Here is a 25350-nt window from a genome sequence, read left to right as displayed (position 1 = left end):
CTGCTTTCCCGTCGTAAAGTCCCTTAAGATTAGGACTGCTGATCAGGCAGTATTTCTTTGTATTTATAACACAGCCAATACAAAGAACCTTCAAAGAGTGAATTTTATCCATCAGATAGGGTAACTTGCCTGAAATCCTAATGCCTTCCTTCTCCCTTGAGGAATTCAATTCTTAATGTGCCAAAACCTGGGTTTTGTTTATAGATACATGAGTTATCAAAAAAACAAAACCCACGAACACTGGGTTATATTCATATTCAGATAGCTCAGTTATTTTTATTTTACTTCTTTTTATTCACTTGTGAAATGCTGATGTTTTAAGTTCCATGGAATGAGCTCATTGAATGCTACCTGGTGCCCAATCAAGAAGCTCAAGGGACCAGGGGAAAAAAGCTCTAGTTCCTAAGGGGGCTATAATGTACAAGAGATAAGTTAGCCAGTAGCTGAAATGATTACCTAAGAAGATTGGCTGTTGCAACATAGCTAGAAATAAAATTTGGTGACTTAATCTAAAAAGGAGGTTTCCTTTTTGGGGAAGGTACCCTGGAAAAAGGTGAATCTGAAAAACAAAAAAAAAGATTTGAAAAATATCCTCCAGAAAGAGGGCCACAGTCTCAGATGAGGGAGGAGGGGGATTGTCAGCAGTCTAGCCATGGAGTAGAAAATGCAGAAATGCCAGCACAAGCGGGTATGCAGAGAGCACAGAGGCTGGTAGAGCAGAAGTGAAAGGACTGCAAGGAGAGTGTGAAAGGCTGTGGGAGACTTTAAAGGCACCTGGCACTGAGAATGGGAGCTGATGGAAGATTTCCAGAGAGGAGGTGACGTGTTATCTGTAGTAGATGTGGTGAATGCATGACTCTAGATATTTTAGCTATAGAAAGAATTTACAGAAGGATAGGGCAGACAGGTTAAGGAAGCATTATGAAAGTTAAAAAAAAAAAGCTTTTTCAGTATAACTGTGTATATTTTAAAATTGAAGTAGAAAGCATTACTGATTGGTTAACAAAATGTTAAACCAAAATACACAGGTGTATTTGCTACTCAGAGGCCAAAGTTGGTTCCAGCCTCACAGGACTCATATCACAAGACCAGGTCAAAAAAATTAAAAATAAGTATCACTTTCAGAGTTAAACTATGAACTTTGCCAGTGCTTCGTCAGCGCCCTATTGTCTTAGTGGAAGGATAGAATTACTGTATTCAGAAGTCTAAAGAGCAGAAAAAGGTCACCTGCCTTGGGGGGAGAGGGTGGGATCCCTTTAGGACACGTACTTTGAGGCAAACCCTGAGAACTGAGTTAAGGGACATTTTTGTGCCTGTCAAGTTGAAATAGTCTTCTTATCTCCCTCCTTAAAAGGTACCCAGAAGTGAGTTTCTGATAAGGTGGAACTTGATTTGTTAAACTGGACCACCCAGTTTGGGAATTTGTCTTTTGGATCCTCATTATTAGTTATCCCTTCCTGGCGTCAAAATAAGAGGCATTATAGTTTATATGGAACAGCCCTGGTTTCAGTTGGAATGTAAGCGTTAAAAAATTGAATATCTTCTTGGAAATAACAAAACATTTCCTCTTAACTTTGATTAATATGGTTAAATATTTTTGTTTCTGTATTGATTTACTTCATCTTTTTAAAAAAGTTTTATGATAAATAAAAATGGTACGTGTGATAGCTCTGTTAGTTCATTTACTAGAGGGTTTTACAACTATAACATTTATACATATGTTCCATCACAGAAAATCACCTGCTACTTTGAGTTAACTGATTCGAAAACAGTACTCACCCCTCCTAAGTTTTTTTTGTGTGTGTGTGAGAAAGAAAGATTCACCCTGAGCTAACATCTGTTGCCAATCTTCTTTTTTTTTGCTTGAGGAAAATTAACCCTGAGCTAACATCTGTGCCAGTCTTCCTCCACTTTGTATGTGGGTTGCCTCCACAGCATGGCTGATGAGTGGATTAGGTCCACACCCAGGATCTGAACCTGCACACCCGGGCCACCGAAGCGGAGTGTGTGGAACTTTAGCCACTTGGCCACGAGGCTGGCCCCATCCTAAGTTTTTAACAGTTAAGGTCATGTTCTTATTCCAGCGTCTCAAGTCTGTGCTTTTTTAAAAATATACTTGTGACAGGTCATATGATCAGGACTTGTAGTTAAAACAATTCATATGGAATTCACTGGATTTGGATACTTGGATGTGTACATTAGTATTAAATAATGAAGCTGATTTTTAGGCAGCAATTTAAATACCAAAATTAACTTTTACGTCCACTCTCTAAATAGGAATAAGCCTAAATTTTAAGTGGAACAATTGACAACAATAGTAAAAACAATCCTTGTGTTTGGTTTTAAATTGTAGAAAAATTATTAAGTTCAGATTTTGTTTCATATTAAACTCTAAGTTTTGGATATGGGTTAATTAAAGCTATTAGCTATAGAGAACAATTTTCTCTTTGCATGGCATGAGTTCATTTCTTTGAAGACTATGTCGAAGAAGCAGAATTTTGAGAAATTGAAGGATAGTGAGGCCTGAAGTTCCTTTCTAAACAGTTCTAAATACTCGGCTATTGGATTGATAGGACCCCGTATTAGCTCTGATTCCCACAGTGTTCAGTGGAACTAGGTAGAGTCTTCCTGGCATCTTGGAAGGCTTGCCCCTTCTCATGCCTCAAGGCATGAGAACCTCTGCTAACCCACTTTTTCATAGCCTTGGAGAGTCTGCTATGATTCTATGGGATTGTAGTTTAGCCTGCTGTTTCCTAGTGGAGTGTTTGTAATTCTGAGTCAATTTTAAATTCTTACAGTACTTCAGATTTATAGAGTGAGTGCTGGACTATGGTAGATAATTAACAATCAAGTTCCCCTATCCATTCCTTAGGTGAGCAAGACTTGTCGAGGGTTCTTCATTGTTCTTATGAAGGTGGGTGTAAATGGGCATGTGGAATATGGAGACTTAAAAATGTTGCCATGATGATTTTTATAACGTATAGCATAGAACTTGGTACATTGTACGCACTAAGAAGTAGGTGCATGGTATGTGGTCTGTGTGCCTTAACTTAGATGGAGATGTTCTTCCAAAACAGAAATGTAATTCCTTGTAAATGGAGAAATCCCAGTGCTCTTCCCCCGCTTATGGGTGGTTACCCATTTGGAAGATGGCACATCCTCCAAAAATTTTAGTACTTTACAAATTCTTTTTTTCTGGGCATCCTGGGTGCTCATTTTAGGTTCAAAACTACATTTTGAACCACTTCAAAATTCGAAGGAAACTAACCCAGCATTTATTGAGTACCTGCTGTGCTCTGGGCATTGTGCTGTGTGCTTTGATATTTTCCGTCATGTGAAGCACAATGATGTGTTTTTCTTTACCTTCTATACTTTTTCCCCAAAATGTGAATTTAAACTCATTAATGTGTCTGTACATGTAGGCATAAGCCTGGCACTTTTGTTATGGATCATATAGAAAAATATTCCTGCTAATTACATACATTTAAAAAAACAACAGCAAACTACACACATGCAAAAAATTTTTCACATTTGTGGGGCCAAAAGATGGAAGATTGTTATTATGAGTTGGTATTAGAATATAATGTTATGAAGAAAATTACTTTGTATGGGTACTTGGAAATTAGAATGATCGAATGGTTAAGTATGAAGGATATTTTATTTTCCCACTTTCAAACTTTCTCTTTTTGAATGTTTGTGAACATGCTAATTGATATGTCCTCTGACTCATTGTGTTCATTAGCACAGCAAAGTTTTATCTCATATCTTTTTAAATACCTTTCCTATTAAAGCAATTAATTCAGCTTTGTTATTGAATAGGTTTAAACGATCTACGAAAATAAATTTAGTAACGGCCTTCTTTTACCTTCAGGTCGTCTAAACTATTCATATCCAGGATCCGATAGCTCTCTGCTTATTAATGGTAAGTGATCATTGGTTTACCCTAGTGAAGTTCGCAGAACTGAAACACGGTAGTACTAGGGGAGAAAATGCAGGAGTTGTGCTTCAGCAAGTGGGGAAATGATATTCATTTGTTCTGTAATGGTAATTGCAAGTTGCTGTTAATCTGTCAGCTATTTTATGAATAATTATTTTTCCTCCAGATTGTGACAGGAACTTTTTTAAACTTCGAGAGCCAGCTGATTCTGTCTTGAGATTGGTGACAGTGAGAATAAATGAGAATCCCATAATGATAGGAATGGCTTAATCCACGTTAGCTTCTGTGGAGTGACCTTTGAAATGTCAACATAAAAACCATTTCCATGTAGTTGGAAAAATGTTCCAGGAGAAAGGGAGAGTAATCAGAGATCTCAAACCAGAAAAAGCAGCCTTAAGACCACAGGGCCTGACATTGCAAAGGGCAAGGTCATTCACTGTTTGCTGTCTAATGATTACAAGAAAAGTGAAGTTTTATTGGCCTTTACAGTGCCTTCAGTAAATTCTCCTTGCCTGTTCTAAACATTGCCATTGTGTCATCGAGTTCTCTTTTTATGAGCGTGTGCTGAAGCAAACTGAAGTTCACAGGGGAGGTGGGGACAGCTACTCACAGAAAAAACTCAAGAATCAAAAAAGTGTTTTAGACTACTGTAGTTGAAAATGATTGGGTGGAATACAGAGGTCTTGTTTACTTCTTTTCTGCTCATTTACTATTGAATATGGATTTCAGATTTCTGTGTTCTTGATGCTTTCCACTTGCCAAAACTCATTTTAAGTCCCACCACTTCTAAGAAGTGGTCTTAACTAGGTAGCTATATTCTCATCATTCCAAAAACAAAGTAAGACCAAAAAACTTTCTAATTTTTGTCTATGGTATATTATGAATAGCGAATTAAAAATTATTTTAATGACTGGATCTCTTTTTGGTTAGTGTTTGAAATCCTTGTTCTGTAGAACGTAAGATTGTTGGGCCAGGAAAATTAGAAGGAAATTTGATTTATGAGAGTTGCTGACTGCATTAGATCCTCTGGAGATTGTACAGTTTATAAAAACCTCACTTGTTCATCAGACTTTGGTCTTTTCATGCTACAGCTGCCAGAAATAATTCCAAAATATAATATTTCAGCGTAAATGTGTGTAGACTGAAAACCAAACCCAGTGGTGACAATGGCATCAGGATAAGGGAGAATAATATAACGGTTGCCATTGTAGCGTGGTTTTAGCTTTTCCATTGGAACGGGTTCCAGTCAGGTCTATGTGCTGGAAATTGTAGTGAACAAAAATTTGAGACACTCTGTGGGATCTTAGGCAAAGTGATCAACTTTTCTTTGTCCCTATTTCCTCATGAAGTTGCTAAATTAGTTCACTTCCCTGTGGAGTCTGTCTTCTTTGAGGTGAGAAAAATAACACTCTTTAGTAGGTTTGCCTTAAAGTTAAGTTAACTTTTTTTGTAGAGTCTATTATTACGAGATTGTCTTTTCTTTTATCCTCTTTTTAATATCCTTTTTTTAAATGAAGAGATGATTTCTAATGACCCTTACTTGGCAAAGAAAAAATAAACTTTTATGTTTTGAAATTTTAGTGGTCCATAGACTCTAGAAGGGGACTAGATGGTTTTTACTGTTGCATACATGGAAATTTTGTATATTATAAAAGTACTGACTGAGGCTAACATTGTCTCAAACTGAAAGATAGGAAGATAAAGAAAGAACAAAGAGATGTCGAAGAGGGGAAACTTGCTGGCTCCTCAAGCAATATCCAAGGTATGGGGTTATGGCTGCCATGGTCTCAGATCTAGTATTCAGCTTTGCAGGGTCCCAGAACTAGATTTTGTCATGTTTGATCAACTGTTAGTTCTTAATTACCAAGCACCTAGGACCAGATGCCAATTTATACGTTTATAATGAGCAATAAAACTTCTAGGTAGACCAGATGCTGGAGTTGACTGATAGACCCATTCTCTCTCCAATAGCAAAGTCCAGATTATAGAAGATTGCTTAAAAGTCATGAAATTAAAGCAAGGTAAGGGTGGAGGGGTGTTGAGACAATTCCTTCACTTAGGCATAGGCATTGCCACTCTCTTCAGTCAAATTTATGAAACATTTTCTGTGATGGATTGCTTCTATATAGAAATTCATCTCATTCGTGTACTGATTCTTAGTAGCTTTGTTCTCACTTTAGCTCAGGTTTTGGGGGTACCCATATTGCAAATCTGGTGTAATGCATTAATTGTGCTTAATAAAGACAAACACAAAAATCAGAAATACTACCCATCTCATAGGGTTGTGGTGAAGGTTAAATGCATGTAAATCATTTAGCATAGCACTTGGCACATAGTCAAATTAAAATAATTAGAATGTAATTTTTTTGGCTAGGAATAATAGTGCTAAAGATTTATGAGGAAAAAAACAAGGGATTAAGATGAGTTTGTAAAAATTGTAGTTGAACATGCTTTCTTTGTCTATTAAGATAGATAACCTAAAACTTACTATATTATTGACTTTTAAATGCAGTCCCTTCACATCTTATATCCATGCAGGCTTTTCTTAAAACTGAAAACAGAAGCCTAATATACTGTGTTGCTTGGTATTCATTATTCAATTTTAAGACTTTTAGGAACTACAAGGAGCTGTTCTTCCCTGTCCATCATAAATAGTCTATTCAGGCTTTTAAAAACCTTTAGAAAGGTGATTATATAGATACTCTATTTTGTTTCAACTGTAACTTTCAGAGCTTTTTCTTCCAAGCCTCTAGAAAGCCATTTCTTGTTTTGTTTGGATAAAAATATGAAAGAGCTGTTCTTTCTCTCTCACGTGAACGTTTGAATTTCAACTGTGATTTTTATTGTATAACTTCTTTTGAAATTTTCAGGCAGTCTCAAAGCTTTTTGGAAAGAAGTAGGGTTTAAATCCTAAATAAATAAAAAGAAAAAAGACTCAGAGTAGTCTACCACCTTCAGCAGTTTATATTGGAAAATATTGGAATTTGCATGTACACAGGTAAAAAGGACTTCCTCATCCAGTGGATCAAATTACTTCTCTTTCCCCTGGCTGTGCTCTATCAGTAGTTGTTACACTGTACAGTGACCTTCATATAACACTCATGACTCGTAAAAGACATTGCCAGTATAATTCAACAAATAATTGATGACTATGCTAAGAATGTTGTAGTGCACATTCTAAGGAATTATTCGATGTATTGCTGTGTTGTTAGTTGTAGAGATTTTTTTGAGGGGCATTCTTGGGGGAAATCCTTGGATTTTAAATGTATAAAAACCCCAAACTTTCTAGCTACTTTTTAGATACTGGATTGGTTTGCTGGGGCTGCCATAACAAGTACCGCAGACTGGGCGGCTTAAACAAATTTATTTCCAGTCCTGGAGGCTGAAGTCTGAGATCAAGGTGTCAGCAGAGTTGATTTCCTCTGAGGCCTCTCTCCTTAGCTTGTAGATGGCTGTCTTCTCTTTCTGTCTTCACATGGGTTTCCCTCTGCATGTCTGTATCCCAGTCTCTTATAAGGACGCCAGTCATATGGATTAGGGCCCACCCCAGTGACCTCATTTAACCTTAATCACCTCTCTAAAGACCCTGTTTCCAAATACAGTCACATTCTGAGGTTCTGGAGGTTAGGACTTCAGCATGTGAATTTTGCGGATGTGGCATAATTCATCCCTTAATAGATACCTTTTCCTACATAATCTTACATAATAGGAATATAGTTAGAATATCCATTTTATGGTTATGAAAAACAAGCCTGAAACTTAACTCAGTTTCTCAGCTCAGTCAGAAAGGATCGCTCAGCGTAGGCCAGACTTACCTCCACTTACCTCCGATTCATCTGGTGTGTCTTGGTTTAGCTCTGAGATAGATATCAGATTAAAAGATTAATTTTGCTTTTACCCAGCTTAAAGCTTTTGCCCAAGAAAACTAACATGCATCCACCCCCACCTATGCATAAAAGTGCTGTGCATGGTACTTTTTCCCCAACTTCCCCATTCCACTGCTTTGGCCCTTGGCATTAGCTGCTTCAAAAATGAACCTTGTGGCAGGGAAAGTTATAGAAGAACAACAAAATATATTATATTTCAACAGATTCATGTGTATATTTCCTTTCCTCTGTGGATGTCTTTCACTTTGCAGCATCAACTAAAATATTTGCTTGTCCCACAGGAGGAGATCAGTCAGATATCTTTTAAAGGTTAGCATAGAACAGCATCTCTTAATTATAGTTCTTTGAAATGAAAGGAGGAAGATTATTTGCTTAAGGAGGGAGAGGTGCAGAAACCTATGAAAAGGGAGGGTATAATTTACCCAGAAGAAATGTAGATTGTAGTCACTTATTGAAAATGTATATAATATGGTTCTAGTTGCTATACTAAAGAGCATGTTGAAAGAAAGATCCCTTCATGAAAAAGATAATATGAAAACATATTATAAACTCTAAAGTGCTCTACAATTGTTAGCCTTAGAATAGTAATGAAAAGCCGAGAGTGATTGTTGAAGACCAACCTAACCATATCAGTTTACTTTTTAGGAAAGGAGAAAATTATTGTTTACTGAGCATCTGACTATCTGACCATCGTATATACATCTGGTATCTTTCATTATTCTCTTGTCAGCTCTCTGTTTTTATAAATAAGAATCTGAGGGTTAAGGATATACAGAAACTAGCGATACATTTTCTGCCCTTCTCTAAGATAGCTCTTTACAAGTAACAGTCTCATATCTTGATTTTATCTTATCAACATTCTTTTCATATTGTTGAACCAACAAGATAATATAAATACAAGCCAATGTGACATAGGAAATTCTAACTATTAAGCATATATCTAAAATAATTTTGTGACAATGAGTCCATTAAGTTAGGGGTTGATTTACAAAATCATTTAAAATGACTCCTTGCATCTTTGTTGAATTGTCTGCCTTGGTCTTTGTGATGATTGTCTGCTTTTTGGTTCAACCATCTTTATTCTTTTAACAGATTAACTCCTTTTAGCTTCCAGGTCTTGATGTATATCTTTTTAACTGATTTACTAATTTGACTAATTCCCCACATACACTTTTTCTTTATTCCCACTGGAAAAATCAGTTATTTGATAACATCTTTTAATGTGAGCTCTCTTCCCTTGTTTTTCCAAATAGCACTGCTATTTGTCTTCTCATCATGGAGGCAATGGGAGGTAGATGGAGAGCCAGTGGTAGGCCAGAGGAGCCCGAATAGGATCAATCTTTCATTATATACTAAAGCCTAGTAATATTTTATCCCTCATGGCCTAAGTCCTATTCTTTACGCAATCTATTAGATGCCTTCATTTAGGAAAGGATGCTTTTTTAAATATATCATTTGTTTGTTTTTAATATAAGTACCAAGAAGAAAACCAAAAAGGAACCATTAACGAATATAGTAATACAGTGTACACAATAATAATAAATTTAATAGTACAGAAAGGGGTAAAACAAGAAGTGGAATCCTTTCTTTCCCCATCCCAGTTCCTCTCCCCAAAGTTTCTTGTGGTTGTTTCTAGAAAAAAGATATATGCATCTTCCCACATATCTACTTATATTTTCTTTATTTTTAAATTACCCAATAAGAATCATATAATACATACTTAGACACCTTATGCAAACTACATCTTCGAGAGCTTTAGTGTCAGCCACAACGTGTGCTGTAGTTTTAAAACAACTGCATACTAGGTATTTCTTCTTATGAGTATCACTGTTGTGACTACTTTGTTTCTTTTTTAACTATAATGAATGTTAGAACAAATGAGAAAAAGATACCGTTTAAGAGATAAATAATATTTTCATTTTTATAATGAAATATATATATGTAATGTATATTGAAAAAAACATGAGTCTTTCTGTACCTTCTTTGCAAGTCTGGCATCCCAGACTAATGGACTATTTACTAGGGGGGGAATTTAATGATGAATATAGGGCATTTTTAAGCAATTCTGTAAAGACATTTTGGAAATAAAGTATTTATCAATAGATCTAACAACAACATGCATCCAGAAGTTATAAAAACTTACAGCCATAATGTTTCCTGCCCTTTTAGAGCATTGTTGAATCATGTCAGTACTGAACATTTAATTAGTGAGGACTTTTATAAATCAAAACTAAGAAATAAAAATAAAAGTAGGTAAACTTTATGTAAATAGTATTCATTTTAACTCTGATGGACACTAGAAGATTTTTATTCAATAATAGCATGCATTTTTTAAATCTTTTAGAAATGTACTCTTTGGTAATTAAAGAAATGTTCTGAGCAGAGCTTATTTCATCTGACTTAGCTAGAAGTTTTCCAAAATGTAAATTTCTTTAAACATATTTGAAGTGATTTTGTTTTTACTTGCCACTTCCTGGGATGTTTGAGAAACATCAAGTAATATGCAACACTTAATAATCATGAGTTGGAAATCTGTCTGACATTTTCCTCAGGAAAATGGTGAGGATCTGTGTTACAAGTATTTCATGATAATATGTTTGCACCAAGTATAATTTGAAATAGATGAGAAAGGGTGCTTAGTATGTCTTTCATACATGGGATGAAGTGGCACCATTTACCATTCTGTTGATATGGGTTCTGGTTACATAGGTGTGTTAATGTTATGGAAATTCATTGAACTATACACTTAGGATTTGTGTGCTTTCCTGTATATATGTCATATGTCAAAATCTACATTCACAATAATGTATAGTATTAACAGTATTATAGTAAGTGGAAATCAAAAATTTAAACATTTCCCTTTTCTGTGCTCCAGAATGTCATTGTTTTTATTTTTTGGGTACTAATTGATATTAATTTCCCTGTTTGATTGGGCAGTTTTTATAGTTATAAGCATTCTACACCTATAACCTATTTTCCCTTAATGTGGGATAATGTTTCTAAATAGTTTTCAGAATTTAATCTCAGACTTTAACCATGAATTCTTTTCTATCACCAGCTTAATTTTGTGGCACAAAATCAAAGTTTGAAAGTACACATTTGAAGACTTTGAGAGTATTTGATTTTTACTTTTGATCTATAGCCTTTACTCTTCCTGAAACTATATTTATTTTTGAAATAATGGAAGCTATGAGAGTTTTTATGTTAATTTTATAGCTTTTAAAAGCCTACTCTTTTCAGATATCTGTTTTCTTGGAGGTTCAAGCAGCATCAACTTTTTAAGATTGATAGAAGCAAGATTGTCAAAGCATTCGTGTCCCTGGACTCCCTTGTTTTTGAAGCAGTTCTATGAATAGAATGTTCTTAAGCATCTGCTTTTGTGGTATCTTTGTCTTCCTAACTTTTGTCAGGCTGACAGAAAATACCTTTCCCTTCCCCACATTTAAGACCTAGTAAAGTGGAAACCTGACAGCTGAAGGAGATTTTATGTTGTTTTAATCCATTTGCCCAAGTACTTTGGTGAGATCCAATGTTATCTAGTAATGGTAGAAATGTAGTTTGGTATCAGATGTAATTTCATTTTGGGAAATACGCACACAGTACTTCTAAATTATATTTATAACTCAGTAATAACTGAGTTGTGCTTATTTAGCATTAATCTAGGGGGCTAAGAATTAAAACCCTGACCAGATTTTGTAATGATTTCTTAAAGATGCTATTCCTTCTAATTTGAAAACCAATCCCAGCTTTCTCTTTAAACCGAATCTCCAGCCACGATCCCACTTGTTCTGTATGCTTCTGTTCTGGGCACGTTTCCGTGAACATTACAGCACCCATTTGCGCTGTTCCCAGGCCTGTAGTGCCTCTTCTCTGTTCTTTCTTTAAGGTCCATCTCTCATGCCACCTCTTCCTCCCCTGCCTCTTGAATCAGAACCCGTTGCTCCTCCTCCTCTGTTTCTGTTGCAGCTAACACATAACTATTCTAGCAATAGGCATGCTGCGTTATCATTATTTGCTTATACGGCCATGTAGTCAGGGCCGTGTGCTATTTATCCATGGTGCCTAACAAGATCAGGCATTCAAGAAATGTTTGTTGAATAGAATTCAGGTATTTGGACAATCTGGGCTTATAAGTGCCAGTTTGTTTCAGGGAAGATTGTGTTCTCAAATGTCTCCTGATTTAAATTTATACTGCCATTTTCTGAGTATTCAGGGAAATACATATAATTATATAAGTTTATTATATACTTTCCTCTTCTTCTTAGCTGCAGCCTACTTGGTGATAAAATGCCAAACCTTCTACTTTTCAACATTTGGGACATAATGGAAGATTTGATTAGGGACAAGATACCTTTGGCTAAACGCAAGTTTTATAAATTGCCTAAAGATTTGTTATGATATTCTTTATTAGGGATTAATTGAGAGATAGTATAAAATTACTGTTTATCCTGTAGTGGTGAAAAAGCCATGAATTAAATTTTGCAGTAGTTATTGAATCACTAGTTAGCAGAGAATGGTGAGAGAAAATAAGACTAATGTGGTGGTAGTTGTTTTAGATCATGTTACATAACATACTCCCTTAGTTTCATACTAGTTTGGACCTAGGGTTATATTACAGCAAAAAACTTCCCTTAAAACAACTAAGATTCAGTACAGTCTACAGTATCCCTGAAGAAGTTAACAAAAAGAAGGAAAGAAAGAATGCATTAAATTGACCTCTCACCATCCAAATTATTTATTTTTGAGGCAAAATTATATATAGCCAAATTTCTTCAATTTCGGAAGCTGGTAGATGAAATCACAGTTGATTATTTTGACAATGTTTGAAAGGTTGTTTTTTTTTTTTCTCATTTGACATGCAGCAAGGACATATGGGCGCAGGAGAGGTAACATTATTGTTTCTAACTTTTGAATGTTATCAGTTTTATTTGGAGAGGACCCAAGCTGGCTCAGTTTCTAACCCTTTTGGGGAAAGGGGTGGGGGGCATGATCCCTACATACTTTATGTGTGATAGTTAACGTTATAGACATTCTAATTTGAAGGAGTCAGAACGGTGGGATAATCTCCCTATATTATATTATAAACTCATTTATACCTGAGGATTTGTTTCCTTTTTTCCTTTCTGAAAAGTAAATTTCTTAGGAGAAAAAAATTAAGAATTTGTAGAAAGGAAAATATGAATCTGACTGGTCTCAAAATACCTGATTACAACATATTGGAGGTTCAGTTATACTTGAATACCTTATGTCTCCTTTTAAAAATTGTCAGCAAAATATATTTGGTTTAAAATGAGATTAGGCAAATGAATGACTAATCCTGTAAATTTCAAACATTGGGGGAAAAAGCTCTAGAAATTTTAGAGAATTTTTAAGAATCATTTCCTAGAGGTGCCTGAATAAACCTTGTTTTTGCCTCGTGTAGTACTTTTGCCTTTTTACAAGAAAGTAAGTTAGACAGTCAAATAGCGCAGCTTTATACTGTAAGTGATTTTTGAAGATGATTCAGGAAATAACCTCCAATTTTACAGTTGTTTTTATCTTCATTATATAACTCTTTTAAGCTGTGGTTTTATAGGATAAATTGGTAACAAATATACTGTTATCATTTGTGTTTAGTAATGAAAGTTGAAAGGAAGACAAGTGTGGCAACAAAAGGACAGTGGAATGTTTCAATAAAGGAAGAACACTGAAGATGCATGTCTGTGGGATCCATTAACAAATTCCCTATGTAGTACCTAGAAGTAAATTGGCAGTCTGAAAAGTGACAAGACAGTGCTTGAGAGATTCTGCAGTTATTTGTGTCTCTGTGTTTTGCTTATGATTTAAAAGTTCGTATTTTGCTCTCAGTTAAATATGGGAAGAATATTAACTACATTGGCATCTCTGGTCTTTTCTGCTTATATATTCTATATGATATGATTTGCAAACCACAAACTTAATGACTTGTTTTTAGAATTAAATAGCACCTGTAGCAGCTGATAAGTACTCAACTCAAAGAACATAGATTTTCAACATGCCCCCAAATCTTAAATTCTATGAAACTAGACAGTGAATTTGGATAACAGCATTAAATGGATTTTGATTATATCCCATTAGTTAAGGTAAACTAAGCTGAGTGCTCAATTTAAAAATTGACTTGTTCGTTTTGAGGACCTTCTTAGAGGCTAATTGTGCAGGCTATATTATTCGATGTTTTAAGGGAATTTAAGTGATCTAACATCTGATAGTCCATTTAATACTTAGTGTACATGTCTAGGTTGCCAATGGCCCAAGGGCCCTGCCAAGGCAGTGTGCTGCCAACTGCTTTCAAAAGAGTGTTCTCTCCTACTGTACTTCCATTGTACCTCACTGAAGTTTCTGGATCCCAGTGGGATAGTTGAGCAGCCCTCTGTTTAACCATGTGCTTTCTCCTGAGTCAATTAGACCTTTAAGGTGATGGAAATTCAAGAGCATATCTAAGTGATCCTATTCAGTGAGAAAAGTGAAAGCAGCAATTTTATTGCATCTGCTATTTTCCTTGTTTTTGTGTGAGATAACTAGTGGCAAAGAACATTTTCTGTTAGCTTTTTTCCTGCTTTCTGTTCCAGGTCAGTCTTCACTGTTTCCAATGGAAGATGGATTCTTGGATGATGGCCGTGGGGATCAACCTCTTCATAGTGGCCTGGGTTCACCTCACTGCTTCACTCACCAGAATGGAGAAAGAGTGGAACGATATTCTCGCAAGGTGTTTGTGGGTGGATTACCTCCTGACATCGATGAAGGTATATTTAGAAAGCACTGTTTATAGCACCGTGCCAAGACTGTGGCACATAGTAGATAGATAGCTCATAGATAGTGGTTGCTTTTATTATAACAACAATCTTATCTGCTCCTGGTGTTCAGTTTTTTGTTTTTTGGATTTTTTTTTTTGAGCAAGATTAGCCCTGAGCTAACATCTGCTACCAATCCTCTTTTTGCTGAGGAAGATTGACCCTGAACTGTGCCCATCTTCCTCTATTTTTCTCTGTGGGATGGCTGCCAAAGCATGGCTTGATAAGCGATGCATAGGTCTGCGCCTGGGATTGGAACCATGAACCCTGGGCCACCAAAGTGGAGCACGCGAACTTATCTGCTGTGCCACCGGGCTGGCCCCTCCAGGTGTTCAGTTTTGGTTGCATTGTTCTCTTGTCATATCTTCCTATCATAGCATGTAAGATTAGTTCACAGAAGGAAGAGGAGCAGGACTTGGGGAACCCACTGAAGCAAGTGATTGGACTAAGTGAAAAAGAGAAAATGTCACTGGGAAAACTTCTCAAGGGTTCTATTGTGGGCAAAGATAGATGCTAACTACGTTTTTGTCTTGTTTGCTGCCTTGGCCAAATTCACTTATGTATTTTCCTATTTCTTTCCTGCCTTTTTTCAGTGCTCTGTAAGTGTAATTGTTTAAAAGCTTAAAATCTTATATTAAGCATGAACTTTTGAAAAGTATAGCCTACAATTTTAGGGGATCTTAAGAGTTCTATCACTTTGTGAGTATTTTTTCACTTCGCAAAATTTACATGCTTTCTAAATTCCACGCCCTCTTCTTAGGCTCGTTTACAATAGTAAGCAAGATAGGAAGTCCCTGCTCTCATAGAGTTTACGTTCTAGTGGGGGAAGGCGGATTAAAAAACGTGGTGTAAACAGGCAAGAAAATATTAGAGAAGCAGTGCTGCAAACGGAGTGATGTGATAGACGATGCAGGGAGTCTTCTTAGAGTAGATGGTTGAGGACATCCGCTGAGGAAGTGGTGTTTGAGCTGAGACCTGAACAAGGAGCCAGCTGTGCGAAGCTTTGGAGGGCTAGTTGTCCAGTAATAGTTTATTCATCTGTGGGTCTAAGTCACTCTAATAAAAATCAACATATCAGACCATATAGCAACCATATACTCCTGGGTTGCTGTTTTCTGTAATCTCTTTTTCGTTAGTTTCCTGAGTGGAACTGGAAATAAACTAATTAATGTTATGGAGAATAGAAGAGTTTTCTCTAAAAATCTATAAAGTCTAATAATAAAGTTTAATAACTTCCTATTTAGACTGAAATTAACCTTATCGAGCCACTACATTTCCTTAAGATTATCAGTCTTTTGGAATGTTGAGACAAAAATGGTTTCAAAAAGCCAAAGATTGAAGTCAACACAGGATGTTTTTGTCTATGGTAAAATGTCTTGAAGAAAGCTGTGCTGCAGTTTCAGGCTAGACTGAATCAATGTCCATCCTGTCCGTAGAGGGCATAGCTTGTGTTCAAACTGTTAGTCCTGGGCTGACCATCTGATCACAATGTTGTCCACTCTAGTAAGCTCCTGGGTGTGGCCTTCTCTTTTCTTTAGCTGGAATCCTCATTTTCCTTAGTATTTTGGATTCTAGGGTTTTTGATGCTTTAAAGTCAAATCTTCAGCATTCCTGAGCCTCAACTGGTCTTTGATGAGTAAATTACATGCTTACATACAAAAGGAGAAGACTGAATTTTATCTGACCTTGCATGAGATAAACTCCTTCTCTGGCCTAGATAGTCTGTATCTTTTTGGAAAATTACTGATCACTCTTAAATGTACAATTCCTAAAATTCTTAGAGGCTGGGTAAATTTGACCAGCTCGGCAAAGCAGAAGTGGTTAGATGGAGCAAAATTAACGGGAATTGTGTTAGTCATCTTGCCTTATCCTTAAGACCAACTATGTTGATAAGTCAGTAGCAATTTAGGTAGGCAGTCCTTTCTACTGTAATGTAAAATATGTATTCCTGTAGAACATTGTGTTCTGTAGAATTGTGCGCTAAAAATTACAGAGTTTATGGGAAAAATAGAGTTAGAGGCAGATCTTTTAGAACCTAATGAACTTTGTACCAGAAGCACTAACAAAAAGAGAGTTAGTACCTTGGAAATAACTTGGACAGTTCAGGCAAGTAGCTCAGCATGGTTAGAAGCTGCCACAAGGAATGCTGAAAATGCACAAAACCAACAGAGTGGAAATGCTGGTCTGTGAGCTTGGGGGCAAGGCGGGTGGAAGTGGACCCCTGAGCACCTGAGGAAATGTAACCTCTCAGGAGATAAGAGCCCTCCAAGGTTGGGAGGACATGTCTTTGGTGAAAGAGCCCTGGTCACTGTGCTCATTTTTGGTTTTCTTATAAGAGAGCTGAGAGGGCTCTTGCCTGCACATCAGACAAGCTGGGGGTTTTTCCTTTCCTGATAAGGGTTATAATTTTGTTCCCACTATGGTAGCTCACCATTTGTGAACCATACAACTTCCAGGTTACACTGACATCATTCCACTATTTAAAAATCTCACATGAACTAAATGGCACTACAGAAAGCAGATCATAACAGGACACACTGTACTGTTTCACAATCTGGAGGAGACAAAAACAGTTCTCCCACACTGGAATTTAAGCATCTTCCCCATCTCACTTTCTGTTCCTCTATTCTGCACTGCTCCCAGATCTTACTTACACGTTACTTACTTACTCTTTCCAGGGATTCCTTGGAAATTGATTTTCCTATAGTTTACTCATTAGTTGTCCAAATGTATAACACAGTATCATTTAAATTATTGGTAAAATACGATCAGATCTTCCCTGCCTATCCTATCCTGTGTCCTTCCTTTCCCATCCTCACGAGACTCAGAGATATTGGCGTCCAAGGAAGTGGATTGGCGAGGGGGAATAGGGTGTCAATGGAGGGTGTGTGTGTAGGTATGTCTGTGGAAGGGGCCTGCTCCGAGGCTTCAGCAGCAGTGTGTGTGATGTTCAGTAAATTAGGGCAACAAGGGCTGGGCTGCAGAGGCGGAAGGTACAGGAGTCCCCCAGGGTAGCTGAAGATTGCTGACATTGAACAAGTAAATAAACACAGACAGTCCCTGACTTATGATGGTTCAACTTACAATTTTTCGTCTTTACAATGGTGCGAAAGTAATACGCATTCAGTAGAAACTGTACTTTGAATTTTGGATTTTGATCTTTTCCTGGGCTAGCAATATGTGATCTGATCCCCTCTGGTGATGCTGGGCAGCAGCAGCGAGCACAGCGCCCAGTCAGCCCCGCGATCACAAGGGTAAACCACCAATACACTTACACCCTTTCGATACCCACACACCCATTCTGTTTGTCACTCTCAGTACAGTAGTCAATAAATTACATGAGATGTTCAGTACTTTATTATAAAATAGGCTTTGTATTAGATGATTTTTCCCAACTGCAGGCTAATCTAAGTGTTTTGAGCACACTTAAAGTAGGCTAGGCTAAGCTATGATGTTTGTTAGGTTAGGTGTACTAAATACATTTTCAACTTACAGTAGTTTCAACTTACGATGCATTTATTGGGACATAACCCCATCGTTAGTTAAGGAAGATCTGTATATTGAGGCTAATGGGAGCTAACTTTCTCACAGTGAGAGGAGAATTTACAAACATGACAAGGGGGAGGGCTAGAAAAAACATGAAATGTTAGAGTAGAATTGGAAGTATCAATATGAACTCACTTTTATAAACATACACACAGCGAAATAGTTATGTGTATATTCATGTATTTCCTAGCTTTGTCCACTGAGAACACTTGGAAATAATAAATATCCACTAGCAATGAGCATATGGATTACCCAAGTCTTAGTTCTAAATATCTTATGTCACTGAAAGGAAATAGGACTTCTTGAAAAAAAAAAAATGGCTGATTCTATGGCTAGGGCAGAGAAAGAACAAGATGAAAGCCTGGAGTATCTTCTTGGGTCAGAAAGTATTGAAGTGCTTAAAGAATGATGAGGATAGGTCAGAAGGACATGGGAACTCCCACTGGCCGAATTAGGGACAATTTGGTGGATAAATTTATCAAAATAAATAAGGAGAGAATCAGATTACAACTCATTGAATAAAAGGTCTATACTGATGTAATGAATAAATACATGACTAAATGAATGGGAGAGAAGGGAAGACTCTTCCTTATTGTATAGTACTAACTAATAGATGTGGAAGAAATGACGGAAGTAGATAATCACCATTTCACAACTATCATTGTAGCAGTTGATATAGGCAGGAGTCTTCAATGGATGCCAAGGCTAAGGAGGGAACAGGATATTGATGGATAACACAATATCCCACTACAAAATACTAATCAAATACAAAGGGAAAAATGGTTTCTTTTTGGTAGAGAAACCAGGCAGATACCAACTTGATGAGGTGATCTAAATTAAGATGCTAGTAGTAGGACAGGATGACATGGCATATTATGGCAATATTCCTCTTTAGAGTGCATAGCATGAGTCTGGTCATGCAGAAACAGAGTACGGACCAAGGCTGAGAGTCATCCTACAGAATGAATGGCCTGTCAAAGACGTAAAAGACAGGAAAGAGTGAGGAGCTGTGCCAAACTGAAGAAGGCTGCTGCCCTAGGGACATGACAACTAAATGTCACATGTGTTCTGAATAGGATTCTGGATCAGAAAGAGAAAAAGAGATGCTGTTGGGATAGTTTGAAATTTGGATGGAGTCTGTGAATTGGGCGGTAGTAGTGTATCAATGTTGATTTCCTGATTGGGAAGTTTATATAGTGGCACATAAGGAAGTGACCTTGCCTTGAACAGGCAACAACAGTTAGTTGTGTTTTGGGGTCACAGAGTGTCGTGTCAGAAAACGATGGTAGATAGATAGATAGACTCATGCACACATACCGATAGGAGGAGGAAGGGGAAGAGAGAAGGAAGAGGGGGAAGCAAATGTGCACAATCTTATCAGTTGGGAACTCTGGATGATGGGGATACAGGAGTTCTTTGCACTGTTCTTGTAAATAGTAGATGTAAACTTTTTTTTTTTAAAAAAACTACTTCTAAAAAATAATCATAAAAATATTAATCTACTTTTTTGCTGTTATTCATTAGATGAGATCACAGCTAGTTTTCGTCGCTTTGGCCCTTTGATTGTGGATTGGCCTCATAAAGCAGAGAGCAAATCCTATTTTCCTCCTAAAGGTAATTCTCAAGATTCAAGATTCAATATACATGTATAATTTATCCTTATATTGTTTAATATTTAGCCTTTTCATAAATGTTTACCTTCATTATAAAATTTTCTATTGTTAAACTTTTATTTTCCCAAATGCATCTTTAAAATTTCTGCCTAATATATGCTTTCAATTCAGATACTCTAAAAAATGTTTCAAGATAGCAAAATGAACTTAATGTTGATATGATCAGACTTTGGGTAGGAATATAAAGTTTTCATTTTTTACTTCCTTTTCCTTTCCTTAGTTTTAGTTTATGCTTCCTTTCTCTTGAAGAATGACAAAGAAAAATTAGGAAAACATATGCTTTTTTCCCCTTTTTATCAGGCTATGCATTCCTGCTATTTCAAGATGAAAGCTCTGTTCAGGCTCTCATTGATGCGTGTATTGAAGAAGATGGAAAACTCTACCTGTGTGTGTCAAGTCCCACTATCAAAGATAAGCCAGTAAGTGTAGTCCCGCATGAAAATGGCTTCTTGTTTTTGCCGCCTCCTTTGCTTTGTTTGAAAAACCCACAGACGTCTTGATGTGTCTGTTAATTGACGCATTTGTAAGTAGAATCGAAGCAAAATTTTGTTGTTGTCAGGCTCCTAACATTGACATTCTGTATACTTGTGCACATTATTTTGGTACCAAATTTTTGGTTAATTAAAATATTGGTAAATCTTTACTATTAGAAGTCTTCACTTGATAATACATTTGATAAAGATAAAGTAGCTGAATTTCCTCTGAATAATAGAACTCAAATCACAAATTTATGTCTTTCTCTTTCTCCCCTCTGTTTGATGAAGATTTTACCCAATTCTATCCTTTAGGATAGAACCAATTTACCCTTCTATCCTGTACATTTCGTTTTGTGTTTTGTTTGTGAAAATGTTTTTCTTTATCATAGAATTTAATCTTTAGGGATGGTAGCAACTGGCCTGTTTTGATGAATCTGGAAAATCAGCAGTTTAATATCACTCAGCCAGCACCTAGTGATGGGGTACAGTGCAGAATAGAGTTGTGAATGGGCTCATTTCAAGCAGTAATTTGTGGAGCTCCCCGTGGTGTCTTGGGGTTGTCATGGAGTTCCTATCACCTAGACTCTTTCTACTTGACTTGTTTATGTTCCCTGCCAGTCCCCATAGGTATTTGAATTTGGTACCTCTGACCTTAAGACTTCGTTGATGTGCGTGTTGGGAATACCCTACTATCAACACATAGCGTTTGGTGTGGGCATTTGTAACAATTAATAAATGCCAACACTTAAAATGAGGTACATGATTCTTGGCTGACTGATCTAATAGACACACTAAATGCTTTACCATAAGTTTACTGTAAATATCAGTAATGTTTTTATTGTGAAATAATGCAACAGACTTGTTAGTGTCAGGAGTAGTTTGCATTTCCTGGACCTAGGATTGGGCACACAATCCTAGTTTAGTTAGCACTGTGTACTAATCAACATCAGCTCCCATGCTAAATTTAAATTATGTAGATATTGGGGTATTGGGTGGGATAGAGGCCCAAATGAGCTGAAAAACAGCTAATTAGCTTATAGATAATTAAGGACATGTTAGTGATTTGGCTTATAATAGGCAATTAAATTGAACTTTCCATCTTGGTTTAGTTTACTCTTAAAAATAAAATGAAGAGTTCGGATATGCTATTTTTAATTTTTTTCTAATTTCAGAGTTTTATTGATTTGTAATGGTGTGGATTATTGCTTTTAAAAGTAAAATACTCTTTAATAATTTTAAACTTCTTTTCCCCATAAATTGTCTGCATTGAGAATGAGACCTTTTGGTTTGCTTGCTTTCTAGGTACAGATTCGGCCTTGGAATCTCAGTGACAGTGACTTTGTGATGGATGGTTCACAGCCTCTTGACCCACGAAAAACTATATTTGTTGGTGGTGTTCCTCGTCCATTACGAGCTGGTACGATTAAACAAACCAAAAAAGCCCTCTTTATCCTTTAGTGTAAGAAATATGAAGATTTTTCAGGATAAATTCTCCATAAGCATTCGAGTTATTGTCTTAGAATGAGAGTTCTAGAATCAAAGTGTGTGAGTTTGAATTCATGTATTCTGCTCCCAGTTAATAGCTGAATGACCTTGTAAAAATTACTTAATTTCTCTAATTCTCAATTTCCTCATCTTTCAAATGGAATAATAAATATCTACTTTATATAGAGTTGCTGTGAGGATTAAATGAGATAATCAATGCGAAGTGCTTAGTGTAGTATCTCATGTTAATGAGCATCACTCTCATCATCATCCAAAAAGAAATCTCTTCAAGAATAGATTGTGTATTGAGATAGTCAGTGTTTGTTTCCATGTCCTCATTTGCTCAACAGCTATTTACTGAGCTCTGAAATATAGTAGGGTTCTCAACAGTGCAGCATGTTTTTAGAGGAGTACTTACAGAAGAAATTACATCCCTAATTTCAAGTAATTTGAGGTCTAAGTGAGATAAAGAACATAAACAAGAATGCAGTTTCAAAATTATAACATTTCATAGAGAAGATAGACTCATTATTTCAACTTTTTATATGAAAAATTGACAGTTAGCTAGACTGTGGGGAAAGGTAACAAGGTTTTGATGGAGATAAGCTGGAAGGACCCCCTAAACAAAGAGTCTACGAATCAGTTCTCTAGTGTTCAAATGATTATTTATATGAAGCAATACATTGCTAACTGGTAAATATATGGCGGCAACATGGTACAGAGCAGACAGACCCGGGTGCCCAGCCCAGCACTATCACTTATCTGTTTGTGACCTTTGACAGATTGGTCATCCTCTCCATGCCTCATTTTCCTCAGGGAGTTAGTACCTACTTCATACGGCTGTGAAGATTAAAAGAGAACATATGTAAAACACCCAAAGCTCCTGCTCTTAGTTAAAAGATTAAAGATGAGCATAGTGGACAACTGGTTGTAATAACAAGTTTGATTTTTTTTTTTTTTGCCTTTTCTCTCCAAGTCCCCCCAGTACATAGTTGTATATTTTAGTTGTGGCTCCTTCTAGTTGTGGCATGTGGGGTGCCGCCTCAGCATGGCCTAACGAGGTGTGCCATGTTCGCGTCCAGGATCTGAACCAGCAAAACCCTGGGCCGCTGAAGCAGAGCATGCGAACTTAACCACTTGGCCGTGGGGTCAGCCCCCAACAAGTTTGATTTTAATAATCATTATGATGACTTGAGCTCAGAGTTCGGATGAACAGCTTTTGATGAAAATTTTGGTGAGCCAGATGGATTTTCCCGATTTCAAATATCCCCTCTGCTCCTGTCTTTTTTAGTGGAGCTTGCAATGATAATGGATCGGCTGTATGGAGGTGTGTGCTATGCTGGGATTGACACCGACCCTGAGCTGAAGTACCCAAAAGGAGCTGGGCGAGTCGCATTCTCTAATCAACAGAGTTACATAGCTGCTATCAGTGCCCGCTTTGTTCAGCTGCAGCACGGAGAGATAGATAAACGGGTAAGTCCTAGACTGCATTCTGGAAAGTTCTACAAATGGCCCTCTAATGTGTCATTACCAAGGTTGGAATAGGGGAATTTTATACAACAATAAATTGACAGCAGATAGTTAGACCTATGGGACCAATTAGATGCATGCTCTATAATATATCTAAGAATTTCCTCTGAATTTCTTCTCTCTCTTAATTTTTTGGGTAGCCTAACCAGAACACTATAATCAATTTACTTGAGTCAATTTAATCCTTCCTAAGCTGTCACCTCCATCCATTCATTTATTCAGTTAGTCAATCATTCAATAAATATTTACTAAATCCTTTGTACTATGTTATACTGAGTATACAAACATGAATGCCCTTGAGATCTCCTGACCTTTTTTTTTTCTCAATCCTGGGACATCATGAATACCTCAACAAGCCCTATTTTCCAAGATACTGTGTAACAAATGTTTGAATAAATTCACTTCTTGGACTGCATGTCTTAGAAATATTTCATTTATAACAGATTAAGTAGAAGAAATCACAATCTTTCTATTTGTAATCTGTCCTACCACCTGAAATTAGGTAGTAATTAGTTTGCATTATTTTCAGCACTTGTTAAATTCCTCTTGGTTTGGATTTATCCTCTGAATCAAAGGCTGGAGAAACCGCAAAGATAGCTCTTTCCTCTGTTTTCTAATGTGTTGTATTTGAAACTGTATGTTCCATTATAAGTCTTGTTTCTTTGCCCTCACAGATTTATTTCTCATCTTTGTGTTTCATGCATTCAACAAATGTTTTAGTGCCCCGGACAAGAAGTCCCGTCCTCAGAAGTTTAGTTCTGGTAGATAGAACTCTATCTTATACCAATACTGCTCAAAGTGTGGCCTGTGAACCGACTGCCAGAGAGCAAAGAGTTTGTTACTGGTTTGTGGTGAGATAGGAATTTACACCAGAATGTGAATCAACTACATTAGTAAGCACAATGTTTAGGTCAGGTGACATTTTTTTTTTCATAGAAAGACCTTGATGAAGGAAGCAGTGTGTTGATTTATATTCTGGTGTCAGTTCCACATGTCACGGCAGACCGGCACGTGTATTAGGACTGACTTAGGTCTCCTACACCCTGAGGCACTGTGCTCAAAAAAGTTGTGATTGATGGATTGTGTTCAGCTGTTCTCAATTCAAGTTGTAGAAACTATCAAGTCAGTACCTAGTGGCTTACACTTATGTTTCATGTCATGTATCTTCTATTTTAGTAGCAGTATAAAATTTAAGATCATAGTGGTCATCATACTATACTGTGACTATATGAAAGAGAAAGGTGTAGATTCCATTATAAACATGGAGTAAGGGGGCAAGATTAGTTGCATAGTACGTTAACATGCCTCCTTGTGTTTTATTCACACTAAAAAATAGGTACATCTGAGTAATAGTCTCTCATGCCTCGCTGCTTCATCCCAACGTAGGTTTCAGAGCTGTAAGGTTAGTCGTTAGGAGTTCAGACTGAATTTGTACTCCTCTATGATCAGGTTCTTTGACCAGTGTTCATGCCAGTCTGTAGATGTCACGAATGGCCTCAGGGCCAGAAGCCTAGTGCTCTGGTTCTGTCTGCGCTTTCTGCCTTCCATGTCATTCTTTTGTTCACAGCTAACCTTTGTCAGGATTCCTTGTCAGAACTGGATGGCACCACTTGTAGTGATAACCTGGTGTAAGGGATTTCAACCATGAGTCTCTCCAAGACTAAAAATAAACAATTCTTTCCCCCGGTAAATTAATAGCCAGGTTATTTTGAATGCTCCAGAGGCTCAAGTGACAGGTTGGCCCATTGAACACTGGAACAGCCCCAGTTTCATAAATTCACGTCTGACTCTTAGGCTGAAGTAAACCATTCTTACTGACTGACAAAGAACAAAGCAAGGCTTTAGATTGTGAGTACCGTGCATCTCGTTTTTGCAGAGTTCCAGGTTTGTGGTTATAACCCAAGATGTGTTCACTGTAAATAGAAACCGTGACCCCAGGCATTATTACAACTCAGAAGCTTGTGACGCAGAAGTCAGGCGTCTTCCCTCTGGTTTGAATATTTTGTG

At 36.9% G+C, this 25350-nt stretch overlaps 1 protein-coding gene across 5 annotated transcripts in view; it reads left to right on the top strand.

Moving 5' to 3' along the window:
• Positions 1 to 25350, top strand: part of CPEB4 (cytoplasmic polyadenylation element binding protein 4) — a 63721-nt gene that overhangs the window by 33301 nt on the left and 5070 nt on the right. The window contains exons 3-10 of one of the 5 annotated variants that reach the window (XM_070517078.1): positions 2873 to 2914; positions 3872 to 3922; positions 12687 to 12710; positions 14412 to 14585; positions 19704 to 19793; positions 20153 to 20271; positions 21631 to 21745; positions 23105 to 23286. In XM_070517078.1, coding sequence (XP_070373179.1) covers positions 2873 to 2914; positions 3872 to 3922; positions 12687 to 12710; positions 14412 to 14585; positions 19704 to 19793; positions 20153 to 20271; positions 21631 to 21745; positions 23105 to 23286 — 797 coding nt within the window. The remainder of the gene's footprint in view (positions 1 to 2872; positions 2915 to 3871; positions 3923 to 12686; positions 12711 to 14411; positions 14586 to 19703; positions 19794 to 20152; positions 20272 to 21630; positions 21746 to 23104; positions 23287 to 25350) is intronic. The other 4 variants (XM_014832879.3, XM_070517079.1, XM_014832880.3 and 1 more) reach the window with 4 other exon arrangements.

The sequence above is a fragment of the Equus asinus genome, chromosome 9 (assembly GCF_041296235.1).
Source record: "Equus asinus isolate D_3611 breed Donkey chromosome 9, EquAss-T2T_v2, whole genome shotgun sequence".
Taxonomy (NCBI): Eukaryota; Metazoa; Chordata; class Mammalia; order Perissodactyla; family Equidae; genus Equus; species Equus asinus.
Note: the sequence above shows the minus strand (reverse complement) of the source record. Positions and strands in the feature narration are given on the sequence as shown.